Source organism: Lucilia sericata, unplaced genomic scaffold, assembly GCF_015586225.1.
Source record: "Lucilia sericata isolate MDLA Ls3-8-SP2 unplaced genomic scaffold, ASM1558622v1 Contig000061F_arrow, whole genome shotgun sequence".
Taxonomy (NCBI): Eukaryota; Metazoa; Arthropoda; class Insecta; order Diptera; family Calliphoridae; genus Lucilia; species Lucilia sericata.
Genome location: NW_023994096.1, coordinates 399,190 through 427,025, shown reverse-complemented (window position 1 = coordinate 427,025; position 27,836 = coordinate 399,190). Strand labels below are relative to the sequence as shown.

General features: G+C 25.0%; 1 protein-coding gene across 4 annotated transcripts; it reads left to right on the top strand.

Moving 5' to 3' along the window:
* Positions 1 to 211: 211 nt before the first annotated feature.
* On the top strand, positions 212 to 27,836 carry LOC119616174 (cyclin G). Of its 4 annotated transcripts, XM_037972493.1 has the most exons (7): positions 214 to 379; positions 2,836 to 2,838; positions 19,253 to 20,034; positions 20,109 to 20,348; positions 20,449 to 20,823; positions 20,912 to 21,126; positions 23,938 to 24,779. In XM_037972493.1, exons 3-7 carry the CDS (start codon positions 19,273 to 19,275, stop codon positions 24,011 to 24,013), a joined length of 1,668 nt encoding a protein of 555 aa, XP_037828421.1. In that variant the 5' UTR covers positions 214 to 379; positions 2,836 to 2,838; positions 19,253 to 19,272; the 3' UTR covers positions 24,014 to 24,779. The 4 variants fall into 4 exon arrangements, with proteins under 4 accessions (XP_037828419.1, XP_037828421.1, XP_037828422.1 ...); XM_037972491.1 differs by lacking the exon at positions 2,836 to 2,838 and having other exon boundaries at positions 212 to 379; positions 23,938 to 27,836; XM_037972494.1 differs by lacking the exon at positions 2,836 to 2,838 and having other exon boundaries at positions 262 to 379; positions 18,187 to 20,034.

Below are 27,836 nucleotides of genomic sequence, written 5' to 3'. Positions count from 1 at the left end.
AAAGTTAATTGAAACAAATTTCTGTTGAAATTAATATATAATCACACTATTATTAATTAATTAATTTTCAAACAAATAATTTATTTTACAAATTTTTCCGAAATATATCGAAATTTATTTTAATATTATACGATTCTGCATATTTAATTAAATACCGTTAGTAATTCAAGTATTCTTTGTTTACTTACATGACTCAATCTGGCATCTTTATTTGAAACATAAATCAGTGCTACCAAAATTGAAACGACAAAAATAATATGTCAAAGTCGAAAAATATTCCGTGTCACAATTCTTGTTGAATTCGTGTTGAGAACTTTTCTTTTGTCCTCGTTCAAATTAAAAAACCAAGAAAACTGATTCTAACTGCAGAAGCATCCGGGTAAGTGTTCCTAAATCTTCCAAATTGATAAATCAACGAAAAGTCTGAAAAAATTCATTGAAAATGTGAAAAAGTGAGGCTAAAAATGGGCAAAAAAAGTAAGCAAAATTTCCATTGGAGTGGTGAAATACGAGCAGCAACAGCATGCGCATTCATTAAAACGTCACTCATTCATTAAAAAATGGCTATGACGTAGGGAAGTGTAAATATTATAATTAATTTGAAGTGTATTTGAAGAAGAACCTATTATTTTATAGATATAACAGTTAATTGGATATAACAGTTTCGTGCTTTTCCAGAGATTTCTTATCAGAGAAATTTGTGGAAATGTATATGTACTAATTTGGATGTGATTGTGATATAATTTCACCACCCCAGTAATTGCGTATTTATGGTATTTTCACCTTAGCAATAGAGTTGCTTTAATAAGTAGTATATTGTTTTTTGTTGTTACAGTGTTGTTAAGCAAAGACAGACCGAATAGTTTTGAAAGTTTATTTTAAAGAGCTTTCCTTTGCTTTTTTTAAATTAGTCATTTTATTAGTTTTTAAATTAAAATTGTAGAATACATATTATAGACCATATGGGAAATGTATGAACATTTTTTTTAGATATTTCTGGATCAGATGAATTTAGAAAGTAAATTATGAAATTTCAAAATATGTATTGAAAATGATTTTAAGTAATATAAGCGTTAAATAAATATCCATTATTTGTGTTATCAATTATATGTTTATTTATAATTTTTTGTTTACTAAACTAAATTTTATTGTTATGAAATTTTACCAATTTGTTCTAATCTCAATATCAGTAGCAAGTAGGGTGTGGTATTACAAATTTAGGCCTGGTTTGTAATTAATTTGTTTCTTAAAAAAATATAACTTAAAGAAAATGACAACAAAATCATAATCATATTTAATTTTATTTTAATAAACCAAAAACTTATTATTTATGTAAAATTTATTTTATTTCACATATTTTTATACCCTTCACCTTCGTTAGTTTTATAAAATGATTTAAATTTTGTTTTTGGAATTGAAAGTGAGGAAAGAGATGTGGAAAAGTCATTACAAATAACATAAGATTTGGTGAATTTACATAAGCACTTCGTTGTGATGAAAATGCACATAAAAGGGGATATTGTAATATAAATAATGTATTCCAATAATAAAAACTATCAATTTATTTCAGATTAATTTCAAGGTGCTTATAAGTTTTCTGATACATATGTATGTAATCTGGATCTTTATTGTCCCTCTGAAATTATGCGGATAAATGCTTTAATCAAGAAATGACCAGTACTCATCTTTAGAAATGTTCTTTGAATTTTCCTTTCCTCTTCTAGCTATGGAATTGGGAACATTCCCATGAATCATAATGTTTGGATGTTATGGTCTAGGGATATTTCATAGATTCCTCTATAATATTGAGATATCCGAGGCTTTACTCTTCTGACATTTCATGACATGTTATACTACAAATTGAATCCTATTAGTACTGGGCCAACAAGTATCTGTCTCCATTTACAGATCTAACTAACCTAGAAGAAAACGTGTATATCACTTTAAGTGCCTTTTGGGACAAAGTCATTATTTACGTGGCCTTCCAAATCGATAAAATCTTATCCCTACCATTTTCATAAAAATATACTAAAGTTGATGGCTTATAGTAATTTTATATAGAAAAAGAGCTAAATAAAACATAAAGTAAAGACTAATGTCTAAGAATACAGGGGTTATGATTCTGCGTTCTTCTAGGAGTTTGTAAGAGATTTTTACATCTCTTCCTAACTACTATATTTTAAAGAGAACTTCTGTAAATTTTTGCTATTTAGCAATTTTGCTTAATTATTTTTATGAACGAATATTGAGAATTTGAAATCCTAACAGATTTTAATTAAAATCCCAAGATTTAAAGTGATTGATTTTTCCAAATTTTAAATATGAAAAAAAAAAATACTCTATAGTGAAGAGGAGCTACAACAATAACTGTTTCAAATTGATAATATGCGTCATTGGGTTCTCTTACAAGTTGTAGTTTTTATTTATTATTCCTTCATTTCATACAGTTCAGAGGTTAATAGAATTATATATTGAAAAATAATCTATCGATTCACGTAGTTTGAGCAATAATTACGTACGCCAGTCTATAACTAACTATTGGCTTGAAAGTAAAGAACAAAAAAAGCAATAACAATTTAAAGCAAACTCTTAAACAACTGCACAAATTGTTCTGATTGTATTCATAAGAAGTTATTGTGGTGGGCCAATTCTTATTTTATATTTTTTGTTTTCTTTTTATTATTATTTCGATATCATCAGCTGCACTAGATTGTTGTTAATTTGGAACAGCTGTTTCTTTTTCATATAGTATTTTCTATAGATATTTTTGTTGTCATTTCTTTTTTTAGTTGTTGATTATGTATGTTTTTTTTTTCTTTGTGGTAATTTGTTAAGACTGTTATTTTGGCCAGTTCTTTTGACGTGATCTTTAGCTCGTATGCATTCGTTCATGTCACGAACAGTAACAACAACAGCAACAAAAACTGTTTTATTTAATGTCAGCTGATTTTGTTGTGAATTTGTTGTTTTTTAAGTTTTTTGTATTGCATACTAAAACAAAAAATGTAATCATACAAAATTATTTTTATTTTGGATGTGAAGGTCAGTTAGTCGAAAATAATTAATTTTGCTGCTAATATATGTATAAGTTGTTTTGATTGTTTTTTTTTTTTCAAAAGTTCTCTTTCTAAACAACTTAATTATATTTTGCTGTTTTTATTAAACAATTTTTGTTTTGCTAAATATTTTTTGTTTTGTTTATAAATTTGCTACTTTTGTTATTTAATGTTTTTCTATACTAAACATACTTGTTTATCTACATAAGAATACTATTGTCGAATACATATGTACAATATTTTTGTTCATCTAGCTATATAGATTTATTAATTTTAAATATTTACGTCTTTATTTAGCTAATAATTATGATGATGATGATGTTTTAAATTTTTACTTATAGATATTTGTTTAATAAACAATTTATTTTTAATATTAGGTAATACAAAATGATATTTCGAGAAAGATTTTCTCTCCGCTAAACTTGAACTTGGCCAGCTAAATATTTTCCTTGACTTTCATTTAGGTATTTGTTATTTGCTATCAAGGTTAGTTAGATATTTGAATTTAAATTTGTAACTTTTTTAGTGGGTTTTTTTTATAAAGTTAATATCGAAACCGTTAAATTTAACAGATGGTTGGTATGTAATTTAATTTACATATTATTCAAATTCTATTTTTAAATATTAAATACAAAAAGACTAGTTATTGTTTAGGAATTTTAATTAATTTTGTTATAAATTAATTAAACTTAAAATATTGTTTAGAGTACATACATACATATTTGTTAATATCTTTGACTGATTGACCATTATACATTAGAAGGTAGTTACACGTACGTTATTTGATGTATTATCCACTTCTGAATTATTCTTTAACCTTGTTTTTTTATACCTATTACCTATTTTTTACATTGGAAATTCTCTTAACTCAAGTATTTTTAAAAAGGAATGTAATTGTTACGCATTTGAATAATTAAGATTTCAAGTCCATCACAAGTAAGGGTAGCACTAGATACTCGTCCAAAGTTTTCAACTTAGTTTTTCCCCTCAAGCAAGAACTTTCGGCTGCTGTGGAACTGTTCCAAAATCATTTAAATTTCTTTAATATTTGTAACAATTTGATTTCTTTCGTAATATAAATAACACTCCCTCACTGACATTAAAAAACTTATTTAAAATTTTCCCCAAGAAAAACTGCAACTTTGTTGCAAACCTTAAAACAAGACATATTAATACATACTTTTTATGTCTCCTCTCTATTTATCTTTCCCCCTCCCTTGTAAATAAAACAAATCAGTTCATTGTTTTTTCTCTGAGTTTCTGTTTACATTACATACAGTCTTGTAAAAATTTTAATTTTGCAGTTTCTCTCATATACATAGATATATCTGTATACAAACAAACACACACACTCGAAAACTAAACAAACCATTGTCATTGTTTTGTCATTTTATAATGGTGTACTAAATAAACATCAAGTGGAACAGTTTAGTAACGGAACATATTAAAATATAAATAATACATAGCAGGGTTGGCAGTGTTCATGTAATTGTTTTTTAAATATACAATTTAAAAATTTAACATAAATGATTGTGTTAATGTATTCTACACTATTTTAAGTTTATATAAAAATATTCAAATTTATATTGAGAAAATTCTGAAATCACACTTCATATTGAGATAGAATAAATCTTAGAATTCTAATAGATTTTTAGAATTCTAATGGAAATTTAGAATTCCATCATTATATTCCAATGTACTACATTGTATGTTGTATTTTCTCAATATTGAGTTGATATAGAATTTTTTTTGAGTTGATATAGAAATGTTCAATAGCTTCTCCTTACCTTTATTATATTATTAATACCTTATTAATAAAGGTAAGGAGAAGCTATTGAACATTTCTATATCAACTCAAAAAAAATTCTATATCAACTCAATATTGAGAAAATACAACATACAATGTAGTACATTGGAATATAATGATGGAATTCTAAATTTCCATTAGAATTCTAAAAATCTATTAGAATTCTAAGATTTATTCTATCTCAATATGAAGTGTGATTTCAGAATTTTCTCAATATAAATTTGAATATTTTTATATAAACTTAAAATAAGGTATTAAAAGTCACCATAACTATCGTTCGCGCTAAGCAAGATATTGGGGTCAAAGGTCATAAAAATCAGTTTTTTACGAATAATTTACACAATCACCCCTATCGCAACATTTCACGTGAAATATATTCCCTTTTCACTTTTTTCATTCACTAACTTTTTTGTCGTGAAAAAAATTTCACTGTTGTGAAATTTGTTGATGGAATTTTGAAAACATTGAACAGCTGTTGAATACATAATCAACTATAGTGAATGAATTCTTCACAACAAGCTCACGATAGCAATTTTCCCTTCGAGGGGAATAAGGGAACAGAAATTTCACTTCTATTCGTGATAGGTGATATAGGTGAATATTTAATAAATTTTAAAAAGCCTACTTTAAAATTATTGAAACATTAAATTTCCATGTAATTTATATTCATCGAATCTTAAATTTGTATTTATGTATCTAAAATCGTTCAAATATCTTTTCTTAAATTTCTCTACACATCTTCCCATTCCTGTCATCTACAATAACGGGAAGCCATATTTGTTTCATTGCCATTTTTGAGAAACTTTTTGAAATAAGATTTTCACTTTTTTTCTTATTACATTCAAGTAAACAACACACAAACACAGCTGTTCATCTCTACATTTTACTGTTGTTGCTATAAATGTTTCATTCCGAATGCCATAACGTTCCTATCTTCATGGTCAAATCAATGTAGTTGAAGGAGAAACGAAAAAACAAGAAAACAGAAAATTTTTATATGTTTGAATTTATACTGTGAACTGGAACTACAGTTTAGTTTCAGTTTAACAACATTTGAGAAAACAACGTATATTTGAGAAGTAGAGTAAATAAATACTAGATACAAGAAATTGAAAAAAAAACCTACAACAAATAAAACAAAATATACCCATAATAAAACATTAACATTTCAAAAAAAATAAAAGAAAATATTAGTGTTTTTCTTTTATGTCTGTAATGTTTACGTGTGTGTGAATTATGATTTTTGTTAAAATCAACGTTTAAAACTTTTTCTTCAACTCCCCCTCACAAAAAGAAATAACAAACACTTGACAAATGTTTTAATTAATCAAAGCCTAAAAATCGATTTTACTTTGCCAAGGAGGAACATATAAAACCAAAATCATGAATATTTGAAACAAATTTTTTTAACAAAAAATTTTGTTTCAATATCAATCGTCTGATTTGAATTGAAAAACTTTGTATAAAAATTAAAATGAGAAAAGAAAAAATCGTTGCATTTTCGTAACTTTTTGTGATAATATAAATTAATTAAAATAATTTTTAAATTAAATAAAATTTTTTTTACAAACTAAAAAAAATCTATTTATAAAAGTACAAATTAGTTAAAAAAATCATTTAGACTAATAAGACACTTTGTACTCATACAAACACTTAAAATCCATAAAAAAATCTCACAATTCATCCTCAAAACACAAAGCAACGGCTCAGTTTTTGATTGTCCCAATAATCAAAAACATTTTTTCAACAATAAAAAGTGCAATAAATTTTAACAAATAAACTAATAAAAAGAACATTCCTCCTGCTTTTCAAAAATGGCTGTCAAAATGTAAGAATTTTATTTAAATTTATATATATTTTATATAACAAACCAAACTATTATTTCCAATCTTGAAAAAAAAAGTTTTCTAAGCCTGATTTTTTTTTTATTAAAATTAAAATTTTAAACAAAGACTTTTGTATGTATTTGTAAAAAGGGGTGTTTGTAGTGGTGTGTTGAGGTTTTATTTTTCATTTTTTCAAATTTGACATTTTTAATGAGAGTCTAAGTAACAGATTTCAATTCCAAGTTGTTTCTGCATATTTTTTGGTGTTATTTCATAGATTTTTCTAAAAATTTCTTAAATTTTTATAAATTTAAAATTTAAGAAAAGCTTTTAAAAAAATTTTTATAAATTTGTTTACAAAAATATATGAAAAATAATTTTGATTAAAAATTAGATTTAAAAATAATATTTTTTAAAGATTTTACTGGGTTTTTAAGTAACCAGTTAGTTTAATATTGAAACTAGATACATAAATTAACTTGTAAATACATTTTTAAATTTACTCAGATTTTTATTTGCAAAAATAATACCTATTGTCTTTAGGTATAATTTATTCTCAATTTTTCTTTAAATTACAAAGTTTCCAATTTCATCATTTTAAGTAAAAGTTGCAAGTTGAGAGAAATTTTGCAGATTATGGTTAAGATTTCTGTATTTACAAAACATTTCATCAGACAAAATTTTTGCGTATTGATTAAATATACACACAATATTTTATGTATCTATTATGTAAAATTTTGTTAATTTTTATAAAAAAAGTTTAATTTAAAATTAATTTTTTCAAGATTCTTTAATTTATGATAATGAAAAAAATCACTTGATATGGCAACTTTACTATCTATCAAATTAGACATTTTCTTTGTTTTGTGTTGCTATTTCAAATTCGTTTTGTTTCATTTTTCATAACATTCCTTTTAAAAGAGAGCTAAAGCCGAGCCAAATTTATTTTTGTTGCTTCTTTATAATTACAAAAATAATAGCTACTCACATACACTCTAAGTATAATTAAACTTAAATACTTTTTTTCAAATAAAAAAAACTTAAAAGAAAAAATAATTTAGTAGTATGAGTATCTCAATCTATTAAAAATATAAATTTTTACTAGATTCTACTTTTGGTTATAATAAAAATACTGTATAACAGATGATTTCTATTTATTAGCTGTTGTTGTTTTTTTTATTCAACAGCAGGGAGAGCAAAAAATAGTATTGACTCTCATCTTTCCATATACTGTGTGAACTACTACCAATACAATTTACTACAGGTTTTTTGTAGAATTGCGTCAGACAATTTTTATATTATACTAGTAAAATTGTTTGTATTTTTTATATTTTCTTTATAGAAAAGATATTAATTTTTTTCAAAAATAATATTGTTAAGAATATTTTTCCTAAATTATGTAACTTAATTGTATTTCTGCTGTTGTAGCTTTATGCCTAAAAAAGTTGTCAGTTTTTCAATTTCTAGGTCATGAATATGGCAAAATAATTTGTTTAAATTAACCTATTTAAAAATTTTATTTGTTGTAAACAAATAAACTTCCTTATTGTATGAGTGGGGCTTATACAATGGACTAAGACAGTGTAGTTTTGTGTTGATTTTGGTTGTGTGTAGTGCAACCTTCGCACGTAACCTTAAAAATTTGGTCTGTTTCTTGATAAACCCCATTTAGGGGTTTTAAACAACACTCAAGTGTGTGTGTGGGTGTTTTTCAAACAAAATTTTAAATTTGAATTTCTTTTTTTTTTTTGTTTATTAAACAAATATCTAAAATTTTGTATAAAATCCAACTAGGAACTAAAACTTAAAAAAACTGTACAATTGTTTTTGTTTAGTTTGTATTTTTTCTGTTGATTTTCTTTAAACCGTTAGTTTTAGTTTTTAGCTCTTTATTTATATTTGTTGCTTGTTTTTTTATGTTTTTCTTTTATGTTTACTACTATTTTTGGCTTTGACGTTTGTTAAAGAGAAACCTTTGTATTTTTTTTTTTTGCTTATTTTTGTATTAATATCCCCGCCAGTCCAATAAATTTGTTGTTTACATACCAGTTTTTTTTGTGGTGGTTCATAGTTATTGTACCCTACACCAATAGAATGAGAAAATTAGATACATATCTATAACCCAATCAAAATTGTTTTTGAAATTTTGAATCACATTTGAGTCATTAATGATCAATTTTTGGCCATCAAGTTAGTTAAACAAGACTCAGATTGGTGATTAGTCATCCAACAATGACTAGGAATGCATTTGTGTATAGTTTACCTTGTAATGTTGTAGGATATCATATAGTCGGCCTAAGTCAACTATACTTATAACTTTTTATTTACCATTTTTGCTTTGTACTTTTTCCTGTAATGCAGGTGTTGTTATTAATTGTACGTAAGACCACAGTACATTATAATTGTGATGACCCGCTGGCTCTTCTTAAAATTTTGACATGTAGCTGTTGTTATTTCAATGAAATCATGTTTCAAGTTTTGATGAGAATTAATTTTTTTATGACTATAAATCTTTAAAATGTTAAAAAGAGATATCTAAAGTTAAAACATCACATTCTTCATAAATATATAATAATAAGTCAAAAAACAAATGTTTATTAGAAGATTACATTTTTTGGATTTTGTGAACCTTTTTTTGTAAACAAACGCTTGTTTGAAGAAACTATAATATTAGTTTCTTTGCAATCGTACACTTATTTTATGTAATATTTGTAGCTTGAGAAAATTTCTTTCTATCTTTTTTACCCCCTAGTTTCTTTTTTTATGCCTTTTCTGTTTTCAAAATCATTAAGTCAGTTTTTTCAGTTTTATTTACTTTACATACATTGTATGTATGGATTTACATTCATTCTGTTTACATTTATTCTATTGTATTGTCTTAAAGTATATTGAACCCTTTTTTTGAGTTTTACTGCTTTCTGATATTTATACGGGCTAGGTTTCCTATTTCCTGTTCTACCTACTGATATTTGAAGATTTGCTTTCACAATGTTTTTTTTTTTTGTTATTTAAAATACTAAACTAATCAAATAATGAATATTTTATCTTACATAAACTAAATGATTATCTTCGAAAATATTTTTCAAAATTTTCTGCCAAATACTTCTTAAAGAATGTCAGATATTGTCCCAATATTTTTATACCTATGCAGATTTAAAAAGTTTTTTTAAAGCACCTTTAGATTTTTTGTCTCTATTAACAATTTGTGTTTAAGAAATTTCATTGCAACCCTCTTTTTTAGAATATTTTTTTCAAACATTTGCATTTGGAAATTTACGGTATTTTTATTATATGACACTGGTTGTCGTCGTCGTCATTTAACACCCTTTATAAAGATTGACATTTATAAGCTTGAAATATTTTTTCAACCCTCATTGTTTTCATGTTTTATTGGCTGCTTTTTTTAACGAAAACCCACTTCTCTAGCAGCCCAGAGGAATGAATATGAGTTATTTAAAAAAAATCAATGCCAAGCCAATGATAACCAGTTTATTTTTTATTATTACACCAAGGTATATACACAATTTTTTTCTCTTAAATTTATGTATAAATTATACAAAATGTAAAATAATTGAAGCTGAAGTCCCCTTTAATTCTTTTATCATATAAAGAGCAAAATGGTAAAATCACTCGTGCCATATTAAAACTGAGTTGGATACAATAGAATAAATGAAAATATTACACTAATGTTGAAAAATTAACAAAAAATTCAAAAAACCAGGTGCATGGTTTACACTAACAAACAGCTGGTCGGTCTGCTTCTGCTTTCAATACATATGAAACAGCTGACTTTAGTAGTAATAAACATTCCTTTAAATTATTTGTAATTTAAAACCCTTTTTGTCTGTTGTCGCTTCTAATATGTTAAGCAAATGTCAGTAACTTTTTAATTATCAAGTTAAAAAAAAAAAAAACACAAAAAGTTTCCTTTGTTTTTCTAGTCCAATGATCAATTTAATAAAATTAGTTCATACTATTTATAGTTAGCTGAAACATATGTGTATGTGTGTTTGTTTATACGATCATCATTGGCTTTCTATTTAACTTTTCACTATACATACATTATCAAGTCTAAAAATTTATTCATTTATTATTTGATATTTTACTACTGCAATATTTTTTGCAAACTCATATTTTAGTATTTGTTATTAATTGACTATATATAATAAGTTTTTGATAAGGTTGTTTTTTTCTAACAATTGTATTTATTCAATATAACAAACAAACACTTGAGTTTATTTAAAACCTGAACAAAATATTGTTTATAATTCCTTAAAAAAAAAACAATTTGTTAAAGTTTATTAGTTTACATACTAAGTCAATGAACTTGATAAAATCAAATGACTGCAAATGATTTTGAATATAAAATAGCTTGAATATTTTATTGACATTTTTTAATTTCAAATACAAATGCATCATGTTGAAAATAATCTAAATATAAACTCTAAACTACCAGCTGTTTTAAAAAAGTTGTATTGTTTATATAAAGGAAATAATAAACAATTTTGTAACAAACTCAATTTTTAAACAATACCAACTTCCTTTTTATTATATATAGCTGCTTTATAATCTAAGTTTTTGTAATATTTGTTACAAAATTTTGTAATTTTTGACGCCTTTGATAGCAGCAGCAGCTGTTTTTATCTATATTTTTAGTTTTACTTGTCACCAGTCTAAAACCCAAACTACACTTGGCATGCGCCCATTCCTTTTACAACGATGTCTAGCTATTTTTAGATACTGACATCTGCATTGCCTACTTGTATTTATTTAGGGTGTTTTTTATTATAAAATAAAATTTCTTACACATGACTTAAGAACGATTTGATCACCCTAGTTCTTTATTTAAATAAAACGCTCAAAGAAATGAGTTTTGTTTGTGTTTTATTTTAACTTTGTAAAGAGGGTGTTTCGAGCCAAATAAATAAAGATTTTTATAGGTAGAGTTTTAATTTACTTTCAAAAAGAAGAGAAAATCGATTTTGTGTGTAACATTTTCTAATTTAATTTGTTGTGGGCTACCGTTTCCATTTCTTTTTCTTAAAATTATCAAGGCTAACAATAGTAATATTTTGGTATGATAGTTTTTTCTATAAACATGTATAAAGGTCACTCACTGTGCAAATTAAGTTTAGGAAATATTCCAAATTACTCATAAAATGAAATAATTTTAAGAATGGTTAAATAGCTCTTTGTTTTAATGAAATTTTAACCAAATCATATGACTCATATGTCATTAATACAAATCTATTTTATTGAAAACCTTTTTTAACAATAATGACGTAATCTTTTTGATAAGAAGTTTTTGTTGATTTTTTGTACTTTAGTTATTCTATTGTCTAAAGTGCATTTATTCAATATTATGCAATATTTGTTTTATTTTTCAATCTCGACAAAACACTCAACAATTGACCTTCAGAAAAAAATTTGTAAGAAAATTAAGTTTTAATAATTTTTGTAGTAAAACCTAATTGGGTTTCTTAAATTAGTTTTATAAAGCAACCATGATTATCTTAATAATCATCATCATTATCATCGTTGTCATTGTGTGACGTCTTTGGCTTTTTATTTTTATTATCTATAATTTAAAATTATACCAAACAGCCACAACAACAATATGATTAATGATTTTTATTATTTATTTTATGGTTTTTTGCTTTTTCTTTTTGTTTATTTTCAAGTGCATTCAAATTGTAACAAATGAAACAATTTCAAGTTTATTATCATTAAATTAAAACACAACAAAAGTCATAAAATAACTTGGAAATAATATAAACTTAGTTTATTAGTTTAGCTAAAGTTTTGTAATACTGGTTTAAAGTACACTTTCTATTGAAAACATTACTTTTAATAATTTGTAGGTAAACTATTTTTTTTATTATAGAGAGAGTTCTTTCCGGGGGAAAACTTGCTGTTGATAAAACTGCCCGGAGTAGTCCCGTTTACAACCGGGGTTCAGTTCAGCTTAGTTAACACTTTCATTTTTATTTCAATTTTACTTTGTTTTCAAAGCAACAAAGTCCAATTATTTGCATATCTTTTAAATCTCTTAAATTTCCAAATAAAAATTAAACATAACCTCAATTGCAATAATAATTTTTATTAGTTTTGAAATCTTTTTACATAAACCTTTAATAATTTTATCTATTAAAATATTTATTTAATTCAATTGACAAAATTTTCAAGAGAGAAACAAGCAAACAATAAAAAAATAACTTGACAAAAATTTGCGTAATAAATTTTGTTGTTTTTGGTTTGTTTTACAATTACATATGGCTAAAAAAGAGAAACTTTTTATTTTTTTGAAATTTGTTTGAAGTTGCTGCGTCTAGCAGAAACACACACACACCTTCAAGTTAACATAAAAAGCATAAACTTAAATAAACAATAATAAATTGATAAACAAAAGTGTTTGAAATTTTAAACTAAAATATATTTAATGGTATTTTTTGCAAAGTTGAGTTTACAATTTTCAACTTTTTCTGTTTAGTGTTAGATATACTATTTGGAGTTGTTAAATTTTAGAAAATTTTTAAATTCAAAAAATAATTTTAAATAACGTGACCTCATTTGAGCATTTCTGATTTTAACTTTTTGTTAGATAATTCCATTTATTTAAAAAAAAATTTAATTTTAAATTCTAAAAGATTTTAATATAAATTATGGTTATTTATAGTTTTTTTATAGCTTCAGCATGATTTTTGCATGTTTTTGATACCCTACTCCTCCAGTAATATATTAAAAACACGAGATCTTGTTATTTTGTTTTTCAAATTTAAATTGATGTCATTAAAATAACAATATTCGAAAAAAGCAACAAATATAAATTTAAATGCAAAAACAAAAAAATTTCGCATTATCATGGTGCAAAAGAAAAAAACAAATTAAAATAAATTAAATTAAATATGTAGGTATGTGTACCTATAAATAACAACAAAACTATTGTTAATTAATATGGTCTAGACTACAAATTAATTTGAAATAGGTATAAGAGAATTTAATTTAGAATTCAAATATGTATGGTTAAATAACCAAGTAATTACGACTTGAAGATTTTAATTGAATTAAAACTTAAAAGTTTATAAATTAAACATTTAAAAATATAAAAATACAAATTATTAGCAAAAAGTTGTTTATTACAAGATTCCAAAGATTTTTTGTTAAAAATCTAAACAAATATTAAAACTAATTCAAGTATTTTAGAATACGATTAAATTTTCTCTAATTCAAATTTTCGATTAGTAATCGAGAAAATTGGGTAATTGAATAATTTCCCCAACTACTTAATTCTAATTGAATCTCCTCGATATTTGATTAAATCTAAAAAAGTACACATATTGAAATAAATACATAATTGAAAATAAAATTAGCAATAAATTTTAAAGAACCTTTCAAAAGTTTTAAACCAAATCTAGATTTATAATTTTATTTTAAAAATATCGTCTGATTTTGGGAACAAAGAAACTAATATTCTTGTATGTGTGATTTTTTTTTTTTTTTTTTTTTCAAATATATGTTGTTATCAACAAAAACCCAGCCAATCTAACTTAAATAAATAGTGAGTAAATAGACAAAAGAACGATCAAGAGAGTACTATAGCAAAGGGGAGAGGTAGGAGCTTTTTTTTATATTAGTAAAGGGGAATTAGAGAGGGGCAACAACTACTTAATACTTTGTATAAATTTTTTACTATGTAGGTATCGCCATTGTTAAGCTTTTTTTGTTTTTGTTTATATTTTTGAGTATGTTGAGAATCATAAACATAAAAAACCTACACATATATATTTACATATTTCTAATGAGTGCGTGTGAGTGTAATTTATGCTTTGTACTTTGAAACTTTGCTTTTTTGTTGTTATTGTTTCTAGTTTTTATTTTGTAGGCCGTTATTTTGTTTTGTTATTTTACTACTATTTCTATGCTCTCTTCTTCTTTTTGCGTATTAGAGTTGATTTTTGTGTTACTCCCTAAAATTTACTACTATTTTTACTATAAAATAGTAAATTTGTACCTAACAAAAAAAATGTACAGTTTTGGTTTAAGAAAATAATTTCATTTTCATTTTGTTTTTTATTATTAAAATCTAAATTTTAGAATTTAATTATTTATTCATATTGATAACAGCTTAGTAAATATTAAAACAAAAGAATAAACAGAAAAATGTTAAACAGGTTCTGTGGGTGCGTGACCTTCTTCTCATAGGTTCGGTTTTTTTTGCTCGGGTTTTTTATGTTTTAAAATAAAATTATGATTTGTATGCTTTTTTGTTTTGGTTTATCATATCTATTATTTATACTATTCTTCTTGTTTATTTTTATTTTTTAAATTAATACATGACTAAAACGGAAATAAAAAGTTATGTACATATTTATGACGAACTATGATTTTAATAATAATAAAAAATGTGTCATTTTACATGACTAAACTTCTTTCATATGTTTCATAATGGAGACATTTTTTATAAGAAAATTATTAATATGAGATTATTTTTCAGACTGTTTTAAACTTTAAGCGGTATCTTTAGAGAACAGTCTTTAAAGTCCTAGTACCTGATGTAAAATACATAAAATGTATTTAAAAATTTATGTAAACTATTACCAAATTAGTTGAGTTGTGCCAATTTTATGGCATTAATTGTTTGTTATTTTGCTCTTGTTTTATATTCTAAATTGTTTTATTACCGTTTATAAGTATTTGTTAAAAACAAAATAACAAACTTCCTTGATTTTTCATTATTTCAAATTTATATTCTTTAACTGTTTTTATATGAATTTTTTATAAAGTTTTTTGAACTCCTCCTTGTGGTTTATTTATTTATGACTGGTTCTACCTCCCGATTTGTATATTTGTTACAATATGTGTTTTGTATTAAAATATTTTTTTTTCATTATTTGTTAAATGCATTAAATTTTAATGTCAATAACACTGAATGTTTTTGTTAATGAACTTTATTTTGTACATACATATATTTTTTCATTATTATTTGTTAAAATTCAAAGTTAACTAACTTTACGTTTGTTGAATATTATTTTTTACCTTTAAGAAAAAAACCTTGAGTATATATATTTTTTAATTTTTAGAAGGTAATAAACAAGAAAATTAACCAAGGAAGTTTTTGTGTAGCTTGTTAATTAAATATAATTAAAATAAAGACAAAATAAAGTTTTTTGTTAAAGATATACTTAAAGAATATTAAAATGTTTTTATAACAAACAGTAAATTGCTTAACAAAATAGATTTTTAAAGAAGTTTTCAAATTTTTATTATTTTCTTAACATTTTAAGTAAAAATTGCCAAAATATGGTAACATTTTTACAAGCCAGTCGCTTTATTCATTTTCTCGCGCTTCATTTTCTCTTTCAACTTGCATTAATGTTTTCATTTCGCCATAGTACAAATCAGAGAGAGAAAGTCAACTAACGCAATAGACAAAAAAAAAAAAAAACAAATACAAGCAAAATATGGCAACTTCTTTCCTTAACAAATAACTGTAAATTTCTATTTTAATTTCGAGGTGTAGTGTTGACATAATTCTATTAAATTTGATGTTGGATTGCAATTTTGCAAGACCCTTTATAACAGGAGCTACTCTAATGCTATATATTTAGCTGCTCTCCCTAGATTTGTATAACTCTTTATTTTTGTTGCCCGTTTTAATACGATTTTCCCATAAATAAATATAATTATTGTGTGGCGACCTAAATTATATAGTTTTTTTCTTTTCATTATACTTCATGAAATGAAATTAAATAAATATATATGTATGTACGTACGTTTGTATACCCAGTAAAGTGTTTTATTAACAGCAGACTGTCTAAAATAAAAAAATGCCTAGAAAATGAAACCAGAGACAGACAGACATACAAGTTTTTCATTAAGAAATAATAATAATAAAAAACTTTACTTGCTTTTTTTTTGTAATATATTTTTCATTTTTCCGTTTTGTTGTTGCTTTATTATTTTAATTCAAATTGCAATCAACGCCTTAAGTATTTTGTTATGGATGCAACTTGTTTAAAGTTGCAATGGACGTCAGTCATCAGTTCATCCATTTATTGTTAGTGTTTATGTTGTAATTTTGTTTTTCTCATTCTATGTTTTTCTTCTCATTCTTTTTCATAAATAAAACACTAACAACTGGGGATCTGCTGTAATGAGTTTTATTTTTGGATTGTTTTTCTTCCTTTATTGTTTTCTTTTGTTTTATGTTGTTTATGTTTTGTTTTCCAATTTTTTGTTTATGTTTTTATTGCTATTGCTGCGTACGTGCTAAATATCTCGTTGTTTTTTTCTTTATTTAACACCATAAATTTAAGTTTTGTTTAGACAAAATTTGTAAGTTTTTGGTTGTAAGTTTTTTTTTGTTTAATTTAGAAGTTTTAGTAAAAAATTTCATAATATTACGTGTAATGTTGTTTTAACTGAAGTGGGTTATAAAAAAATCAATATAACATTTTATTATCTAAACAATATCTGTCTGTTAGTTTGTTAAGATATTAATTTCATGGGGTTTTTTGTTGTTGCTGTACGCATTATCAATTACTTGCTTTACACACTCTTTAGCCCCAACAACAGCTGCCGTAATTATTTCGTACAAACAATTTTTTGTTTCAATATTTAGTTTTTGTAAATTTTTACACATGTTACCGATTTTGTATTAGTTGTTGCTGTTACTGTCTGTTAAAGTTTTGTTTGTCATTGGGAATAATGCTACTGTTGTTGTCATTGGGTTTTTTTATCTTTAATGTAAAAAATATTAATTGAACAAAATTTAAGTTAACAAATCTGTTACTTTTTTGCTCAATTCAAACTAGAAAGGTTAAGGTTCATTGAAATGTAAACAAAAGGATTTAAAAAGAAAAGTAGTAAATAAGAAAGTTGCCACATGTCCTTTCTTTTAAAACAATATGGTAGTCTCACCAGCTAGTAATTGATAAGCAGTGGCAACATTAAGAAATATTTTTTACTTTTGTATATTTACTATTTATATCCAAAATATTACATTTTTAAACAATAAAATTAGACATTTTCTAAAATTAGACATTCATAAATTTACAATGTTGTTTACTAAATTATATTAAAACACAAAACATTTTCTATTGTTGTTATTTTCTAAAATTTACAACATGTTTTTATTTAGCATTGAAATCGTTAAGAGAAACCTTGGAAATAAATTTGTTTACTTTTTTTAGCCCAAAAAAATAATTAAAAAATAGCCTTCCAACAATAATGTAAACATATTTTGGTTATTAAAAATATCAAAAAGAAATTTTATTTCATTTTATTATATTTTTTTTGCACGAATTCATATTTCTTATAACTCATTTCCTTCAATTACCACTAATTATTATTATTTTCTTTTATTTAATTGAGTTTTCACTATATTCCAGAAAGAACCAATCAAAACACACCCACAAATATGATTTATTTTTTAATTTATTTCAACTTTAAACTAATTATTTTTTATATTTTATTCCCACCCCCTTCCTTCTCACAGACTGTAAGTTTTTATAAGGAAAAATATCATTTAGCAAAATTACATACAACGTTGAAAAACTACAACATTTTGAAACATTTAAACAAATTAACTACTAAGTTTTACTCGAAAAAGAAAACTTGTAGAACAAAATTTTTAAGAAATAAAAATTTGAAACAGAAAAAAAGTGCAAGAGTTTATTATCGTTAAAACTTTTACCAAAAAAGTTATAGAACCAAAACATAATAAACCAAAAATTGTGCTTTTTTTAAATATTATAAAATTGAAAATATTTTATAAAATAATTAAAGCGTACTTTTTAAAATCGCCTAAAACAAACAAATAAATTGGGACAAAGCTTTTTAGTGTACCACAAGAAAAAACACTTGTACACTTTAAGCAAAATCATCAAAAAACAAACTAAGAAATTATTTACTACAAACATAGTGAGGGTTTACATTGTTTGTTGTTTGCAAATTGTTGAAATATTGGTTTAGAAGAATCATAAAATAAATCTTCTACAAACCAATTAAAGAATAGTACTAAGGTTATTGAAGCTTACAAACAGAAGTAGCATTTTTCAAGTGCGTTTAAAAAAACTTTTGTTTTTCAATTAACCAGTGTGTACAACACAAGTAGCAAACAATAAATTTTATTTTCGGTAAAATTTTTTAAAACAAAATTTTAATTTAAAGAATAACTAGGTTGGGCACCTTTTAGTTTTCGTACGAAAGCTAAGGTAACTTGTTTATACAAAACTAACAGAAAATCAAAGTTTTAAAGCTTAATTTAGTTTCTTTAAAATAACTTTATTCTAAAAAGAATTTAAAAATAAATACAATTCATATAAAAGATTGAGAGTTTAGTTTTCTATTTGAAATTAAACTCGTTGATATCGCCATTGTTTTTAGTGCTTGCATTGAAAACAATAAGCTGAAAATAAAATCAAACAATTATTATTAAAAACCTTTTAAACGGCCTAGAAAGCTTTTTTTCAAAGTAAAAAGAAAATTCTTTGAAAAAAAAGTAAGAAATTTTTGTTAATATCCAAAAAACATAAAAATTTTCCCATCACAACTAAACATAGGTACTAGGCCAGCCCTCACAATGTCTGTCCCTGTACGCTACTCTGCTGCCGCCAATTACGCCGTCGCTGATAGTGGTTTAACAAATACTCTGAACAACAACGAACACGAGCAATACCAACACTACGCCTCCGAGGAGTTGTATAGCAGTCATTTGTATAACCACCACCAACAACAACAGCTGAACAACAGCATCTACGGCTTTAACAGCATTTTGGAGGAGCAGCAGCAGTTGATGCAGCAGAGCACATCGATGTCTGTGTCGGCAAAGCCACAAGAAGACCTGGTAGGAGCAGGTAATTCAGCAGCAGGAGCCTATCACCATCATCAAATGAATCATCAGGAGCAAGCCACCACCTCGGCCAAGGCCAGAGAAATGATGGCCGCTCAGTTGAATGAGATGCCCACAACATCGGCGATGGCGGCGGCAGCAGCTGAATCTGCAAATACTGCGGCTATTAATGGCAGCAGCCACACTGCAGAGATGCGAACTGAGTGGATGAGGATGTCTGACGAGGGCCGGTATGGAACACCGGGTGCTGCTGGCTTAGATTATCAGAAATTTGAGCTGGAACAACAACATCAAACAACACCTAATCTAATGGACCAAACCATGGAGCCTTCGTTCACGGACAATGAGAAGAATAATAGTAGTAGTAGCAATAACAATTTGGAAGATGAACTAACATCGATGTCATCTGAGGAGCTTTACAATACTCTTAAGGAATATGATGCTCTACAGGATAAATATCATACTGTGTTATTATTACCTAAGGAATCAAGGGTAAGTTGTAACAGCAATTTTAACGATTTCTTTTGAAGTTTTAATAAAAAAATATGTATTTTTCTTAATTTCAGCGTGAAGTTACAGCTGGCGGTCGTGATGGCTCCGCTTATGTTTTACGTTGCCTTAAAATTTGGTATGAGCTGCCCTCCGATGTTCTATTCTCGGCCATGAGCTTAGTGGATCGTTTTCTGGATCGCATGGCAGTTAAACCCAAACACATGGCCTGCATGAGTGTGGCCTCTTTCCATTTGGCCATAAAACAATTGAATTTGAAGCCTATACCCGCCGAAGATTTGGTAACAATATCACAGGTGTGTATTTAAGAAGAAATAAACTATTTACTCTTTATTATTCCCTCTCTTTATATTTGGTATTTGTGATAATTTATAATTTTTGTTTATTTTTCTTTAGTGTGGTTGCACCGCTGGCGATTTGGAGCGTATGGCTGGTGTAATTGCCAATAAATTGGGCGTACAAATGGGTCATGCACCCATTACCTCGGTCAGTTATTTGCGCATTTACTTTGCCCTGTTCCGTAATTTGGCTAAAGAAATTGGCGGTCAATTCTTTGAATTCTACAAGCAACTCATCAAATTGGAAGAATTGGAAAATCGTTTGGAAATATTGCTGTGTGATGTAAAAACAACTGTTATTACACCATCCACTTTAGCTTTGGTCTTGATATGCCTGCATTTAGATTTTCACATTAAGGAATCATATACACGTGGTAGTCCCGAACTAAAGCATGTCTTTGAATACATACTCTTCTTGCAACAATATATGAGGGTAAGTTTTTTCTCTATTACAAGAAATGAAAAAAAAAACTTAAAATTAAACTCATAACTAATTAAATTTATTTGTAATTTTATTATAGATTCCCGATCGTGTCTTCACCTGCGGTTTTAGTATTGTTTCGGGTATTTTGTCCCATTACAATGGACAAAATAAACAACCCTATAAGCAACGTTTGGTTTGGAAATTATCTAGCCGCACTTTACGTGTATTGCGTCCAACCAATCGCTTTTCAACAGACCTGCCCACCATTGATGAAGGCATTACTAATGCTATGGATGATGGTTTACGATCCAGGTAAGAAGATTTTCTTTTTTTTTTAATTTTTTATATAAATTTATTAGATTAGGAAAAAATGTAAAACAAGAAAATGTTTAGTTCAGTTTGAAAAGAAGTTTAATCTAAAGAAATGTGCTATTTAGCAGTGAAATGAAATTAGGCAACAATTCTATTGTCAATGTTTTTTTTCAAATTCAGTTCGAATTGTTGCTGTTGCCAATATTTAGTTAATGTGTTTACTTCATTGTATTTTAATTGATTTACAGTGTAATCTTCCAGGTTGTTTTAGAATAATATTTAAATAATTTCTAAAATGGTTTTAAAAACAAAATCGTATTAAATTTTCTAATCGATGGCAGAAAAACAAATAAACAAATAAATAAACTTTAAACACTCGTGTAGCTATTTTTAGTTTAATATTACTCCCTCCAAGTAGTTGTTATTGCAAATTTATAAAAACAACAACATAAACAGCAACAATTAGAAAAAAGTGTGACTTTGTGTGCTGATGGCTGACATAAACAAGTTTCTAAATTATTCCATTAAAAACAAAAATGTTTTTTTTTTAACAAAAACCTAAAAAAAATTCAAATGTTTATTAGTTTTTCGTTAGAGTATTTGTTTAAATGTCTCGGTATGAGTGCTGCGTATGTGATTAACATTGTCATGAGACTTTTTTTTCTATTTTTTGGAATATATGAGATGTATTTTTGTTATTTCTTTTTGTATTTATTATTATCATAAATTTGCTAAGCCTATATAATATAATACAACATTTGTACAAACATAGGTACATATGCATACATATATATTATCTGTGTTTTTTATATGGCTAGGTATGTAGGGCTGTGTGTGTACACACTTTTGAAATCTTTCATACTACATCATAAAACCAAAATAAATATGTTGTTGTTTGGTGCTGATGTTTTTTGGGGGGAATAAATTGGTAGGAAGAGGTGTGTAAGGGAACTCTGCCAATTGATTTACGTAAATCGAAATGATTCGAAAAAAAAAAACAAAGTAAATACGTAAATATTTTAACAAGATTTGTTGTTTATTATTCATAAGCATAATGCGTTATGTTGATTTTCCATATTTTCTTAAATTATTGTTTTTTTTGTCATTTAATTGGAAATTGTTTTTTAAACCTTTTAAATTTGTCTTTTTTAAATTTATTTTGTTTTTTTTTTTGTTAATTATTTTCTACAATCTTATCTAATCTTTTAGCAAAATGTTTATGTTCTTGCCAATCTTTTCTTTCTTGTTGTTGTTTGAAATTTGCTGTTTTAATTTTATTTTTTTATATTCTAGATTTTTTTGTTTATCTATAAACATTTAAATTTTTTATAACTGTTGTTTAGTTTTTAAAATAAAATATCAACAACAAGTTCTTTTTTAAGTTCAATGCACTTTTATTGTTGCAATTTATTTTTATAGGCACTTAGAAAGTTTTTTCTTTAATATTTGTGTTTGTTTATCTGTTCAGGTTTTTTTCTACGTGCGTCAAAACACACCTACATGTCTGCTTTGTTAAGCTTTAGCTGACTGCTTTTATTATAAATGTTTGAAACAACAAATACATTTCAAAAGATTTCAAACATTAAGCAATTGAAGGTCAAATAAATGAGGCTTAAACAATGCAAAAGAAAATTAGTTTAAGAAACTTGTTGTTTTTAAAGAACTTAAATGTAACAGATGTAATCTGATTCTATATATACATATGTAATGATGAGTTTGTATAGAGTAGTAACAGAATTAATTTAAAATTTTTAAATTTGATTATCATTTTAAAATTAGAAGGATTTTTAAGGTCAATGAACTTTATTTTTAAACTTTTAATACAAAAAACATGATACTTAAGACTTTTTTGAGTATAATGAAAAGTCCCTGCCAAAATTTTACAGATAACTTGGTCTTTGTCTACTTTATTATATTTTCTTATTGTTTTTCAAAAAAGTAGTTTGTTATCTTTTTTTTTTACTTATTAGTCTGTGACGTTAGTTCTTTTTAATAATTTGTTTACTTTCATTAATTTTCTAACAAGTAAATTAGTTTATTTATGATAAAATTTTTTTCTTTAAGTATTTGTTTTTCATTGTTTTTCACAGTGTGACAATCAAATCTTTCTCCCGAGTGTTTTCACATGATTTGTTTGTTTTTCTATTTAGCAAATCAAATACTTTCAACTTGTTTTTGTTTTGTCCATAATGATAACCTATTTATTTTAAACAAAAACTATTTTTGTTAATAAATATAGTAACAAAAACAAAACAAAGAATAATTATTTTGTATAATTGATGAAGGTTGTTTACGATTTAGAAGTTGGGAATATGGGAAAAATATATTAGAAAATGATTGTAATAATTTAAAAAAATATATAGTTTCAAAATATGAGCTTTTTAAGAAAATTCTTAAATTGCAATAATTCGAACTTTTTTTCGGAAATTCGAACTTATGTTCGAACATATTTTGAAACTGTTAAAATGATTTGTCAATCATGAGGAGACATAAAAATATATTTTTGTATAATTTGAGAGCAATTTCTAACATTTTCCAATTTCGAACTTCAATAATTTGAACATAATAAAAACAAAATTCATGAATTTTTAAATAAGCTTTTAAGAATAAGCTTTTTTTAAGCTTTTAAATAAGCTTTTAAGAAGATTTTTAACAATTTTTCCATAATTCGAACTTAATTTCGAAAATTCAAACTTATGTTCGAAAATTTTTTAAAACCTTTAAAATTATCTCTAAATCATAAACACATAAACTTAATTTTACTTAAAAGCAACATTCTAAAATTTCCCCATTTTCTTTATCTACTTACAGAACCGAAAGTATTAGTTCCGAAGAAGAGGAGGACTGGCCAACTTCACCCATTATTCCAATTTTCGAACAATGTTAGTACGAGTTCAGAGGCGTTCAACAACAACCAGAACAACACTAAGAACACAACAAAGAAGAGCATAAAACAGGATGAAATATGCTATAGAAAAACTTTAAAAAATTTTTTATTTTCTACCAAACAAACAAAAGAAAAAAGAAAAATTTTGCCCCATTAGAAAAAAAACGTATTTAGTTTCAAGTGTAAATAAGCAGAAATGGAACACAGAGAGACATTAACCAAATGCTGCCAAAACTTGAAAACATAAACAGATATGGAAGGAAAGCCAAGAGTTTTGAGGAGAAAGCAAACACTGCAGCTACTGCAAACTAAATACGTCAAGTGGATGAGAAAGAAAACAAACAAACAAACATCACCAAACTACAAAAACAAAAGAAACATATCCTGCAAGATTTTAAAATTTCATTTATTTCACTCTTTCTTTTCTTTCTAACTGACTCGTACTAAAAAAAGAACTTTTGTAAGGAAAAAAAAAGGAAAACACAGGAGATGCGTGTATATTTTTGTAAACATTCGAAGTAGTAGAAAAAAACAAAACAAATTGCATCATAATATTCTTTAACTTTTTTCAAACCCTCTCCACCCACAAACCACAGGAGTGTTGTAAAGAAAAAACAAAAGCTATAGAAATTAACCGAAAAAAACTACATACATAAAAGTTTATGATACAAAAACTACAACAACAACATGATATTTTAAGATGAAGAATACCAATTAATAAGTTTAATATCCAAATTTTATTATTACCATAGCGAAAAAAAAAAACCAACAAAAAATCTAAAAAAAAGTTATATATAAAAACAAAAATATAAAAAAAAATACAAAACAAAAACTTTGGAAGCGGACCATCATATACCAGGATTGATGTAGATCCGAACCTACGAAACAAAAACACAAAACAACCACAACAACAAACAACATGTTTTATTCATAAACGACAGCTGTTTCAGTCCACAGTTGTTGGAGAGATTTTGAAAGTTGTTAACTAAAACTAGCTTAAGTGTTTCAGGACACTTTAAGGTAATTTTATTTTCAACTTTAATCATGCCATTTAACTATGGGGATTGCGGAATTTATTGTCTGAGCGTTTTATTTGTTCGGAAAAGTATGTGTTTCTCTTTTAAAAAACACTCTCTTCTTCTTGAATATATTTGGGTTCGCTCAACATAAAATATTGAAATATAAATAATTATATAATTTACTACTAGAGCCTACAATTAAGTGGAAAAAAATCTTTAGAAAAAGAAACAATATTAAAAAAAACAAAAAAACCCAAACAAAAATTATAAAAAAAAATTTACAAAAAATTACAAAAAAATCTATCAAAACTTTATATTATAAAATTCTTAAAAAAGCAAAAAAAAAAACTTAATTACCATAAAAGAATAATAATATTTAAATTAAAAATAATTAATTAATAATAGTTTCTGAGTGTTTCAATGTTTGTTTTCCTTTCAATTTTTTTCTAAAAAAAATATAATTTTGTCTTAATAGTTTTTAATTTAAATTAAATACTTTTTAAACTCATTTGTCTTTTATATATATTAAAATATAGAAAAATACCGTAATATTTGTTTTTCCTTTGGACCTTTATAATAGTTTTCATATTTTTTATTTGTAATTAAACAAAACATCTAAACACCCCCCACAAAACCAATGTATGTTTTCTTTATTAAAATTACAGAAGTTTATTTTTATAGAGAAAATTATATTTTCTGATTTCTTTATTAAAGTACAAATTTTAAGAGATTCAAATCTCTCATTTCTATTAAAATCAATCAAACAATCTCACTGTAATATTGTGAATATTTTGTTAAATGATTTTGTAACAAACAAAACGAAAAAGAAAACTAAGAAATAACAAAATTTAAACAATTTAAAGTAAATTTTAATTTTTTTTTAAATTTGTTATACAAAAATCTTAAATATATAAAAATTAAATTGAAAATTTTGTTTAAATTGTGTGGTTTTTTAGTTTTAAAACTTTTGTCTGCCCTTTAAAAAGTATTTTGTAAATTATGTTTAACCAAAACAAACGAAAAAATCATTTGAAACTTTTTGTCAATTTCAAGTAGTGTATAAAATACTTAAAAAATAACAAAACAAACATTTTTAACACCTAAAGTATATTTAATACTAAAAAAAAAACAAAAATTGTTAAATTATAATTTTATTTAATTGGAATTGTAATTTTCAATTTCATTTATATACTCTACTTTAAAAAACATTAATTTTAATTGAATTATTTGTTAATTTTTTTAAAACTTACCTTTTCAAATTTCTCCTCTAACAATTTACTTTATTTTTTTTTTTAATAATAATTGTAATTCATTACAAATAAAACTTTTGTTTTAACATTATTTGTTTATGAAATTATAAAACTTAATTTCTTACTATTTAAAGTTTTATAATATTTGTAAGCAAAAGGTGTTTGTTTCTTTTTAAAAAAAAAAACAAAAGTTTTATTTACATTTAAAATTATAAAAGACCTAAAAAGTCTTTGAAAAAAAAAAAAAAATACCCAAACGCCTAAAATGTGTATAAGAAATGTTTAAAAATTATAAAATATTAAACAACAATGTAAAACTTGTTAACAAATTTTGCAAGTGAGCAGCCGCTTAAAAATCACGAAAATGAAAAAAGTAACAGGCGTTTGTTAACAAAAGAGCTGCTGTAAAATATAGATCTCATCATACAAACAAACAAACAAACAAATTAAAACATTTTTATTTAACAATAAACAATAGACCAGCAATTGGTTTATTGTTTATAATTTCGTTAAAAACATCCTCTCTTAAAAAATATATTTATATATGTATTAATTTAAACATCAATTAATTTATATTTAATTGTTACTTTTATTCCAGCCTAAAATTTTTTCTTTAGGCGTTTATATTTTACTTTAATACTCTGCGCAAACAACAACAACAAAAACAAGAAACTTTAAAAATCAAAAGAAGAGCAATTTGTCTTCAATGTATATTGTTAGCCAGCTTGCTTGCAAAGTTTGTTAGTTAGTTGGTTATATCTAATTGATTAAAATAAAACAAATGCAATTAAATTTATAGATTTTTTTTGTTTTTTTTTTTCTTCTTTACTTTTATATTATACACCAACCAAAACCTGCCCCCACCCATACTTCTTTACCTTTAACTAATTGTCCCTGTCCCCCCTCCAAAAAAAACACAATTTCTTTATAATTTAAAACAAAAAATTGTAGCAATTTTAGTAGCGGTATTTTTTTATTTTTTGTAATTTAATTTGCTTTTTTGTTATATTAATTTTATTTTTACAAATTTAGTTTATAAATTTTCTCATATACATACAATATTATATACAATACAAAAACAAAACAAAAAAACAAATCTTTAAAAATGTGTTTTATTTTTCTAAATCCTGGCAAAAACACTGAAATCTTTTTGTTATTTTTTATATTTAAACAAGAAATTATTTAATTTACTTTATTTTTGTTTCTATAACCAAACGGACTTTCATTGAAACACTTTGGTTTTATTCTATCTAAAAAACAAACAAAAAACAACAACAATAATATTAATTATTATAAAATAGTAAACAACAAAACAAAAATTATTATGATGCATCCATCCTTGTTTTCTTTAAAAAAAATTTAAAAAAAAATACTATTATCTAGACGAACAGCAGCAAATGATGATGTAGGAAAGTTATAAAAGAATGAAGAATGATTATCCATCTATTATTGTATACATTTATTTAACTATAATTATACATACATACTATATTTTAAAATGAATTTTTATTTTCAATATACACCATCTCTCTTCTTTAAGAACAAAAACTAAAA